The sequence below is a fragment of the Centruroides vittatus genome, unplaced genomic scaffold (genome assembly GCF_030686945.1).
Source record: "Centruroides vittatus isolate TY-2023 unplaced genomic scaffold, ASM3068694v2 contig_1924, whole genome shotgun sequence".
Lineage (NCBI taxonomy): Eukaryota > Metazoa > Arthropoda > Arachnida > Scorpiones > Buthidae > Centruroides > Centruroides vittatus.
Genome location: NW_027121182.1, coordinates 254347 through 266250, shown reverse-complemented (window position 1 = coordinate 266250; position 11904 = coordinate 254347). Strand labels below are relative to the sequence as shown.

The 11904-nt window shown below is 41.9% G+C and overlaps 1 protein-coding gene across 1 annotated transcript; it reads left to right on the top strand.

Annotated features, from left to right (window-relative positions):
* Window positions 1-2358: 2358 nt before the first annotated feature.
* Window positions 2359-3129, top strand: LOC136970351 (E3 ubiquitin-protein ligase SIAH1B-like). Its single transcript, XM_067264782.1, has one exon. It carries the CDS (start codon window positions 2359-2361, stop codon window positions 3127-3129), a length of 771 nt encoding a protein of 256 aa, XP_067120883.1.
* The last annotated feature ends 8775 nt before the right edge of the window (window positions 3130-11904 follow it).

The following is an 11904-nucleotide window of genomic DNA, read 5'->3' as shown; positions in this document are numbered from 1 at the left end:
CCATCCTCGCCTTAGCCTTTAATCCCATAAAATTAGGTGTACTACTATTATTGTGACCCGAGAAGGGAAGCTTGAAGGAGCGGATTTCGCAGAAATTCGAACCTTTATATATGTACATATATCCATACCTTAGCTCTTATTTGACGTAGCTCTAGATATCAAACCCCCCCCGAGGAGTAACAATTTTAATGTTAATAATCACCTTTCCCTGTTTCAGGGAAGAATAAAAGCCTCGGGAGAAGTACTAGGGAGCCACGATGATTTTCCTTCGACTTACCGTCGTGTTCTTAAGTATGCAATGTACCACCCTACAACCGACATCGGCACCTATGAAGTTTACGAAAGGAGTAGTTTTCATCCATCAGGGAAATTTCCTCATGACAGCCAGCCATTGGACATTGGTCAATGACCTTACCTTCGACCATTTAAAAAGACAAGTTCAGTTTATCTCGGAATCAATAGATTACTTAGAAGAGCTGAGCAAGCGTAGCCCTTTAAGCAATAGCTCCGATCCAACCGCCTGGAAATTCCCCACCGGCGGATTTCAATTAGTAAAAGCTTCTTTCCTTAATTACCAGAGCGAATACCACGAGCTTTTATCACTAGTTACTCTAAAAGATAACTCCAAACAAAAGAGGGGACTTGTAGATATCGGAGGGAAGGCACTTAAATTTCTTTTTGGTACCGCTACGTCGGAAGAGGTTGAAGCCTTAAATGCTGAGATCGAAACCCTAAAACAGCACACTGACGGAATTATTCATTTATTAAAATCCCAAACCACTCTTCTCACTGATACCTTAAATGTCAGTAAAAATAATCGCTATCAAATTTTCCTTTTATTTAAGCGCATCGAAAGTTTCGGAGAACTCATGAATGTATACCGATATAACCTCGCCTATGAAATTATCCTACGCACCATTGAATCTGCCGTCCAAGAACTGCATTTCCAATTGGTCGAATTACGAGAAGCGATCGACATTTTAGAGCAGGGACGATTAAGCCATTATTTCATTCCGCGAGAGATCATGTTACACACACTCCGCGATATACAAATCCAACTTCCGGACGGTTACGCAATGATCGAATCCATCCAACCGGATACGCTATTTAAATATTATCAGTGGATTACAACAATAGCGATAGCCCTTCCCGGCAAATTACGAATTTTCACAAAAATTCCACTGATTACCCCAAGCGGATCCTTTGATATGTACGAAATCGTACAGTTCCCTACTTACATTTCTACCTTAAACACTTTCGTGCAATTTAAGACCGCCCACCCGGTCATCGCGCTCTCGATGGACCGACAGTCGTACATGCTGTTGCAACGTCACGACCTAACCACCTGTAAAGCCGCTCATCTCCCGATGTGCTCTTTAGATAGCCCTATACAACGCGATCCGTCCCAAAGCTGCGAATATGCTTTATTTAGTGGCATCGAAAATAAGGTCAAAGATCTCTGCGCGCGACAAATTGTCCCTCAATTCTTGCCGATTTTTAAAAGAATAGATCAACGAGGTACCTGGATTTATTCCACGCCTAAACCTCTCCTCCTCACCATTCGATGTCCAACACGACGTCGCAATTTCCCTCTTATACCATCCACAAGGAAATTAAATAATACCGGCACTATTAATCTCCCGAATGCTTGTACAGGATACTTGCCAGGGATTATCCTCACGGGGCACTTCCAAAGACAGTCAACCCTTCAATTGGACATAGCCCAACAATTGGTTGTTCCCCAAATCGAACAAATCCTAAATCAAACCGAAATACGGTTACTGCAAACCCGTCTAAAGGATCCCCAGACTCTACCCATCAAGGTAATAAACTCCGCCGATATTGGAAAAGCCGATCGTTCCTTGACAAATGTCCGGTATGACCTCGAACATTTATTACGTATGTCAACACCTCCTCCATCAACTACCTCGACCCCCTCGTTAATTACCATCCTGATGAGTTGCTTACTGATTGCTCTTCTTCCCATTGGCATTATATATGGTTGTCGCTATTATCTACCACGCTGCCGATGTTGTCGATCCAACTCCCGCGAACGAAACCCTAATCCGGCAAATCACCTCCTCCAAGAGGTACAATTAGACAATCTAGCTGCGAACTTGGAGCAAGAGCACATTCCGGCCGCTGAGGGACCCAATGCCTCAAATTCCGCTCAGCGGAGACCGACACCTGTTGCCTTCTCCTATTAACTATTCGTATAGTCCGGTGCGCGTATACCTATGGGACCGGTTAGCCTACAAACTGCCCTTTATCCATTGATTCTCCGTAATTCTACAATTTATATACTACCCCTCGCTTCACTGTCGGATATCTCACATATCCTCTTTCCCTTTCAGACCAATGGCCAGCACCGAAGACGCCGTTACGTCCCTCTTGACTTGCCCAGTTTGTTACGACCTGGCCCAACCACCGGTCTATCAGTGCACAAATGGGCACCTCATATGCTCCAGCTGTCGGCCTAGAATCGACCTGTGCCCCACCTGTCGAGAGTCATTGGGACATATCAGGAGCCTTGTCGTGGAACAACTAGCTTCCACGTTAAGCTTTCCATGTGCCCATCAGTCTTACGGTTGTCCCTTCCGTGCCCCCCTCCATCAGAGGGAGGAGCACCAAAAATCCTGCCATTTTCGACCGATGACATGTCCCTTCCCAGAATCTCGCTGCTCCTGGGAGGGAGACCATACCACGCTTCTTACCCATCTGCAACAACGCCACCCCCTTGCCCGTCTATACTCACGCTCCACCCTCCTTTTTATGGGGATCGCCTCGGGTCAACCCGAACCTACAATGTGGGCCTCCATTCTCGCCTGCTACGATCAGCATTTTTTGATTCGCGTCATTCGACGTCCGACGGAGATCCCGCTCTACCGGATCGAGGTTCTCCGCCTACCCACTCATCCGCCCAATTCCGACTCCACTACTTCCTTTTCCTACTTCCTTGCTCTCCGGAAAGGACGGTACTCTTTACAATGGTCCGTCCCTTCGGTGCCCACCTTAGGCGACGTTCCCCTTTCTACTGCCCTTCCTCCTCTCGAACTCCCCGTCGCGGTTGTACATTCCTTCAGCAACCGCGACAACTTCAAATTCTTCCTCCAAATTAATACCGATTGACCAACCCCTTTCAGATGGCCTCCACCGACTGGAGCGAGGAAACATCTACCATGACAGCAGAGCCAGAGCGACCGGAAGTCGATGCGGCGGCCCTCCGGGCTGCCCTAAATTTCGCAAAGTCCCAGCGGAAAAAGAACGCAACACCCGTCACCATCGTGTTGCCGCTGGGACACCAATGTCCCGAGGATCTTCGGCTCGCCCTGACCGACGAAGACGCTTTTACGGACATGTGGTATCGAACAACGCAATCCTCAACGCCAAACCCACCAACGCACGCGGCGCGAGTCCCCCTGTTTCAGGACTCCGGCTCGACTTCCGGAGCTCAAAATCTCCCACGCCGATCCCGACACCGGAACCACAATCGCCGGACGCAATCTTGACCAAGTCTATTTAGTTATATTTAACCCAATATTTAACCAAATTTTAACCGAATTTATGTCTTATTATATAACCGAATTTATATATATGCTTTTACATTCTTATATATATTATCGAATATTATAGCCATTTATACACATAGGTTATTATCACCATTTATATGTAACCATTTAACCATGTTAACCATATATGTAGCCTTTTATGTAGCCATTCAAATTCAATTGTGTTACTTTAATTAGTATGTTACCTTTAGTTTAATAAATTACATTTTGATGTTTTATTCAAGTTATTCATGTTAATTATTACATAGATTCGCGATACACTCAACCCAGTCTCTATTAACCAGATATCGGTTATAACCAATTTTCCCGAGAGAGAGAGTAGGAAAACCCCACTTTACCTATCTGTTATCATACCTCTACCTATAACCATGAATTAATTGCCATTACGTATATTTTAATCTTTATTTTTGGATACCAAGACAGTATCAGCTAACAGCCACGCCAACAGGATGTCGACTTATCCAACGTTACCACCATTCGCCATTCAACCCACCAAATTCCAGCCATCTACTCCTCAACCGAGGACCAACTCTTCCTTCCTCCTAGCACTTTATCAACATTCTATCAACACTTACCTGTGATTTCCGTCAACCATCGCCATCTAATATCCAGTAATATCCCATCAACGTACGAACCGACAACAACTGAACAAAGGAAATAACACACCCACGTGTTTCCTCGAACTACAACCTTTGTCTTCGACCTCCAGACCTCCAACCAATCACCGATGTTTACTGCTAATTAACAACAGGCATCCGTCCACCGACGTCGACGAATTACCATTGTATCAATCCGATACTACCAGACAACAGAACGACCCATGTTAACTCAGCCTATGTTTTGTATATCCTATTACTGTATCGCGATCAACTCTGTACCGCTTTATAATATGTATCTATATATGTATCTTTATAGATGTATCTGTAAAATACGTACGAATTATTTCTCAGCGATCTGAGAGAGAGCACCCTTCATAAAAGCGAACACCCGGACAGTCAATAAAATCAAACTGGTCCCGTTTAGGACCAAGTTCGATTTCGAAAGTCCGAGGCAGTGTGAAACCCGTATTAGGCCTGTCCAATGTTAAATTTTAATTATTTCGAAGCCCTCTCGGGAGATAACGATCGCGATCCACGATAACAATCAGGTTCGAAGGATGTACAATCTTCCGCCGTCAAACTCACTTCCCTCCTTCTCAGGATCCGACCTGAGTCACGGAACTCAAGTCATCATCCTCGATCGCGATTGGTGATCGGGGCGGAAGGGACTTAGAGTATAAATAGGGGGGAGATCTCTAAGAACGGGGAGCTGACGTCCGAAGTAGACGAACTGCCCGGCGACATCGTATCCGACTCGAAAGCCAAGTCGAGACGCCGAAGCCTCAGCCGCCAAGCCTATCCTGCCGCCCACCTGTCGCTCCGCCAGGAAAACGCCCGAGTCCGACGAACATCCTCGACCTAAATCGATCACCGAGAGGTATGAATCCCCTAACAATTGTGAGCTCTCTCTCTCCCGCGATTAGGGACGGGATGCGTAGCGTTTCTGTAGTAGTTCCTATGTTCCAATAAACCATTATCTGTGTTGTCCTGTTATACGGATATTGCCTTTCTTTATCGACGACCCCACACACACTCCTCCACTCGACCTGACAAGTAACTGACCGATCCCGACAAGTCGGGATATCGCGCAAAATTAGCCATCCTTGACAGTGGGGCGGGTCTTGCCGACCTATTCGCCGAGAAAAAGGAGGTCCGACTTCCGTCCTACCTCCCGGCGTTTCCCACATTTGACTGAATCATTTCATTCTGATCAAAGACACAGTTTGCTATTTCAGCTTTGTCCAAGTGTTTCGGCACCTGTCTAATCACCACTTTCGGACTCCTTTTGTTTGGTATGATTGTTTTGAGGGTGGGGGCCTTTTCCTTAAGCGCAATTTCAAGAACCTGTAATTCACTCCCTTTACTAACATCAATGGCTATCCCACCTCTATCAATTCTCCCGAAGCCACTGATTCCCACCCTTAACTGTATAGGATCGATTTTTTCTTTTATTATACTTTTTATGTCCTCCGACCCAGTGTTACTGTCCTTTGGATAAACTAGTAGTGTGCTACGCAGATTATTTGATTTTGGTTTAGGAATGCTTACCCCCCTTTGACAATATCACTATACAGTGTCTTCTGTTCTGTCCCACAAACAATATTACTAATTTCCTTACATGTCTGTTTGATGGCACCCATCTCCTCTTCGAGTCTTTTAGTAGCATTCAGTGTTTTATCATCGTCGTCCTGTGTGACCGTATTAGGCAAGTAGGCCTCCAAGGAGGCCATTCTTTGACTTGCACATTCGTCGTAACAACAATTATTTACAGGGATTGTTTTGAGCGAATCCTTAATTTCAGTAACTTCAACTTTTAGCTTGTGTGAGGCCTCAACCAACTCACATATGGTCTCCTGAGTTGCCAACTTAGATATCTGGTGCTGCAGTTCGGTAAGCTGCTGCCTAGCCAGGCCACTGTTGAATATGTCAATAATGTTTTGTCCTTGCCCCACTATGTATTCAAAATGTTCCCTTGCGCCCATATGTGAGTTGGCATTTACCCGGAGATAGCTCTTTAAATCTCCCAGTGCCTCATAGGCCCTTTGTCTAAATTCAGAATAAATATTGTCATCTGGTAGGTCTGATAATATAATTAGATCATGTTCAATACTGCTCTCCGAAGGCATGGTAAAACAAGTGCAATGCGTAGGAATAATTATAAGAGCCAACACTAGACAGACCTATACTAGACCCCAGAAATACCTTAAAACAATAGACTAAGATACACTAAATACAATAACTTACTATTGCACTTAAAACTAAATCTAAATTAAAATAAGTTACTATTAAGACTAAGAAATTCAAGATAAACACAAAGAAGCTAAGCGGTCAGTTACAACAATGATAATGTCGCGACCGTTAGGAGAACCGTTATAACGGAAATAACGGTAAAAAAAAACAAATTTTCCCCATAGCTATTAATAGAAAAACTATAACACCTGTAGCTTTCTGGTACAAATTACTAGAGACTCCTAAAACACCCCTAAACAAGAGAATGCCACCTTTTGACTGCCACTTCCAGAGAGCGCCGTCTGGACTCGCGCCACTCTCTCCACTAAGCCTGTCGCGCGTTTAACGGGCAGCAAGCCCTATTCTAACGATACTCATCGGGAAACGCCAAGAAAAAGCCCAATTAACAAGACTAATAAGGCAACGCTTTCTCTGACGCCGCTCCTACGTAAACAGAGCGTGCTTCTTCTATTTCGCACTATCTGTAACACGCTCTAACTACTGAAAAGGCCAAAAAACAGATCTTGCACTCACCTTCGACAGAGTCTCCTTCTTTCGCTACCTGAAGACGTCTAGCCTGTTTTCGATCTTGTGTTCGCGAGGACGGGGTGAGGTTGCTGGTTGCCGCCTCTTCTTCGGCTATGTCCGGGAGGTAGGCAATGACAAAGATGGTGTCCGAACAATCGCATATAATCCAGGTTTTGCTGTATCCTTCGGTAACGCGCACCATATACACACAAAAGCTTCGCTGTTCGCTGGGCAGTCGTCTTTCCTTTGCTGTTTTTCTTTGTCGCCCTCGTGCACGGGTACTGTACATCAGAAAACACACGTGTACAGATGATGTAGACATGTCGGCGAAGACAGAAACGTCGGTCGATCGTCACATGTAAACTTTCGCCGCCAAAAGTTTCCTAGCTACGAATGAAAAAATTCCTAATCCATGTTCGTTGAGGTTAGGCATCCATTCCATACGAACCATATCGTTCAAGCTTTTAACGAAATCCTGAGCGGTCTTATAACCTATCTCAGCGTAAGGAAGCCTTCTACCGTTTAAGTCACGGTAATCCTTACGTAATTATCCAACGGTTATCTTCGAGGGACAGGAAATCGACAGCGAAGGCATGATTTGTTTCGTTTCTAAAAAAGATCATTTATTTCGCTCAGTTTCGACCTTATATTTCCTGAACCATCGATTACCCTTCAACTTCCGGGTTGTGAATAGTCAAAACCAGAAACCTTCATGCACAGGAAAGCTGAAATCGAAATACGAATGAAACGGCAATCACTACATATAAAGTTCTCTTTGCGTTAACACCCAAAGCTGCAGAGAGCAATGCTTTTAACAGATCAGATGAAGACAGAATGTAACCAAACTGAAATCAGTTTCACATGTTCTGGATGATCTTTAAAATAACGCAATATTTGGAAGTACAGTAACTATGTCCTGACTTCATTCATTGTGATAATCAAGACAATGAAAGCGAATTTGACATTACATTGCTATGTGATTACAAATTGACAATTTAAAAATTCCAAAACAATATCATTTACTTTACTTCTTCAAAAAAGTAACGAAGTCTTTTAGAAAAAAAATATATATATATATATTTTTTTTAATTATATTTGTATTATATTTGTATTATATATATATTTGTATTATATATTAATATATATATATATATATTTCTTTTAAAAGTAATTAAGTGTTTTGATAACATATGTGGAGAAAGTAAAAGTAAATCACTTAGACAGTTGTCGCGAGCCAATACCAAGTATGAGATTAAAAGCAGCTCCAACAAGTGTTATCATCTCATTCTGGACATTTGATTTTTGCAAACCATGGCTCTTTGCAGTCTTCACACAAGGAAAAGTTTTTATGTAGAGATTACAGGATGGTGACACGATAATTGATGGTTTACAAAATAAAAGGTCGAAAATGAGCGAAATAAACGATCTTTTACTAGAAACGAAACAAATCGTGCCGTCGCTGTCGATTTTCTGTCCCTCGAACATAACCGTTGGAAAAGTACGTAAGGATTATCGTGACTCAAACAATAGAAGGTTTTTTACTCTGAGATAGTTTATACTGAATAATTTATGTAAAGAGGAAAGTGATTTACATTACTCGACCATGGCTTTTATGATATCGCGAAACGAGTTTCCGGTTAACGTTACCTATGGTATCGAACATGGCGGCATAAATTACCTCAATTATTGCCAACCAAATTATTAAATAGGGGTAATTTATTAGAATAGGTAAAGTTAGATTAGAACGTGCGTCCCCACTGTTTCAGAGATGAGCCGTCATGTTCACTACCATAGGTAATATTAACTGAATTTCCAAGCATCATCTAAAGCAGTCTGCTCTCTGTCACTGAATGATGCTGTTGTTACCTCACAGGTGCAGAACTTGCTCCAAATAATTTTGATATTATTCAGAAAACTCTAGAAAGATACCGAAATGATACGCATCTTGCGGGAGCCCTCTTTTTGTCTCATTCGGAATCGTTTCGCGACGACTGTCTAATTCGTTCACTTAATCTACACTCGAGTTTGTACGTTATCAAAAGACTTTAGTATTGGGAAGAAGTAAAGTAAATTACGTAGTTTCGAATTTTAAAAGTTTTCAACACGTACCACTACTTCTTCTTGCGTTTGCTTCCATTGCCTCGAATATCACAAATATTGAACATTTACTGAATTGCACTCCTGACTATTGAGGTGACAAACATTGGACGAAAATGTCCGAAGGCGGCCTACGGGCTTATGTAACTTCGGGGGGGAGGGCGGTGCCGCGGTTAAGTGACCCGCGGCCGGCGCTTCAACTTCGCGGCTGAGGTGGGGCCGCGTGGATGGCCTGTCATGCGCAGTGCGTTACTCGGGCTCGCATGCCTGAAATATGAGTTCTGAATACGTTCTGGCATAACGACCTGGCGAGCGGGTAGGTAGAGAAGTGACTGGCGCCTGCCAGGACGAGGGTTTGAGTCCTCGCTCAGGTAAGAGTTGTAACAATAATAGATACTTGTATTTACAGGCAACAGATGGCAACTCTGGACGACTGCAGGCGGGAGACTTGGCCCGCGGGCCGCGTGCGAGGGGGAGATGGTGGCGGCGGCCCGGACAGGAGGCGGGAACGCGCACGGAAGGCTAGGAAAGGGGGCACGTTTTTTTAAACACTGAGAGGTGGAAACAGCGAAAAAAATATTGGGTCACGTGACGCGGCTTTTTTTGCCAGCGAAGCACGTGACGTAGGCGCATCTTTCGAAAGCTATATTTCGCGAATGCGCACATGTACAGGTATGGTTTTTTTGACTTTTTTTGCTCGCACAGGGGGGTCGGCAATTTGGAGGGACCCTTGTCATTCGGACTTATAATCTTGCCGATAAAAGTATTATGTATTACTCAATTGGAAAATGTTAGTAAAATTTATACTTTTGCAATTTTGTTTTCATAATTATGGCCTAGTATTTATATCATAAATAATTTTCAGTTATATTTTCATCACAGTTCCAAATTATTTAAAATTCAGCTTGATATAATAATATATCATTTGAATAGTTATGGCAATTAAATATTTACAGGATTAATTGAAGTTTTCGAATTTTGTTTGATAAAAGTGAGGAAGGCGAGAGTTGTATAATGAACTGAATTTAAGTAAATTAGTCGACTTTGTATGTGTCGATGTAGTTTTTTTGTAATATTACGATATACGAACTTTTGATTTTGTAAATTGTATTGTACTAAAATATGAAGTTTTATGTAATTCTCCTACTTAATGATGTATTTTTAATGTTACCGAACTAAATAATACTTATTAAATTGAAATTCAAGTTTTACAAACTACTACGAATATTATAGACGACCGTTTTACTATAAATTACTACATCTTACTACGTTTTACTCCAAAATGTTGATTTCACAATAAGTAGGTCTGACAAGGACTATTACATTGCATTGGAACTCTCGCGATAGCGTGATTTACAAAAGTCACGCCTACGTTTTTTTGACTCGAGCCAATTAAAAATATTAATTTTTAATATCAATATAATTAAAGACAATTGATAGAACAAAACTTCAAGAAGAGTCTTCCAGATTCAGACAAATGACCGAGGACATTGACAGTGAAAATTGGGAACAGATATTAACAAACATCACAAATGCCACTGAGAAACTTGCTCCTCTAAAAAGATCCCGTAAACACAGATGGTGGAACGCAGAGTGTGATGAAGCTTTAGATAATAGAATCCATACCTGGAGAAAATGGTACTCAAATAAAACCCAGGAAAACTATAATACCTTCAAAGAAACTAGGAAGTCCACAGCTAAAATACTAAGGAATGCCAAAAGGATGTACAACAGGAAACAATTAGAACTCATTGAAGAATCCTTTCAAAAGAATAACACAACAGACTTTTATAAAACTTTTAAAAAAGAATTACAAAAATACCAATCTTCCAGTCTGTGTTTTAAAAAGGAGAATGGGGAACTAGCGCTAAGCAACTCCGAGAACTGCAAACTGTTGGCGAATTATTTTCAAAAACTTCTGAATTGTGAGGAGCCCCAAGAAAGGCTAAGTTTCCAACGACCAAAAACCCAAAATGTTAGCTCTCCACCACCTGACTTAGAAGAGATACAAAAAACAATCCAGAAATTAAAAAAGCATAAAGCGTCTGGAGAAGACGGTATTGTAGCCGAAATGTGGAAGATTGCTGGTCCAAACTTAAGAAAGTCTCTGCACAACGTAATTCAAAAAATTTGGGAAACGGAAGAAATACCTGTTGAGTGGAAATGTGCATTAATCCATCCACTACACAAGAAAGAAGACAAAACAGATACAAATAACTATCGTGGAATATCACTTCTCCCAGTAACGTACAAAATTCTATCAGATGTAATAAGAACCAGGCTAGAAAAGCAAGTTGACGCTCACATAGGGAAATGTCAGGGAGGTTTCCGTAAAGGAAGGTCATGCATGGAACAAATCTTCAATCTGAAATCTATAATTAGGCATTATACCAGGACAAAATGCAACTATGTTGTCACTTTTGTTGATTTTAAAAAAGCATATGATTCCATTGATAGACCAACCTTGTTCGCTACACTTAGTGAATTTGGTGTAGATGATAAGCTGATAAATTTAATTAAACAGTCCCTTACAAATACGAAATCTAAAGTAAAATTCCTTGGAGAAATTTCTGAGCCATTCGAAATCAAAACTGGAGTTCGGCAAGGAGATGGTCTCTCACCCATACTATTTAACTGTGTGCTAGAAAAGATCATTCGAGAATGGGAAAAAGCATTACAAAAAGCTGGGATAAATAATCAAATTAAATTAGGAACCAAACACAAAGGAGTAAAAATCAACGGCTTGGCCTTTGCAGATGATTTCGCGGCCTTGGCTAAGGATGTGAACTCAGCCATCACCCAAATTAACCTCCTAGGAAAAATTGCGAAGAAAGCAGGTTTACAAATCTCTACATCCAAAACAGAGTATATAACAAATATTT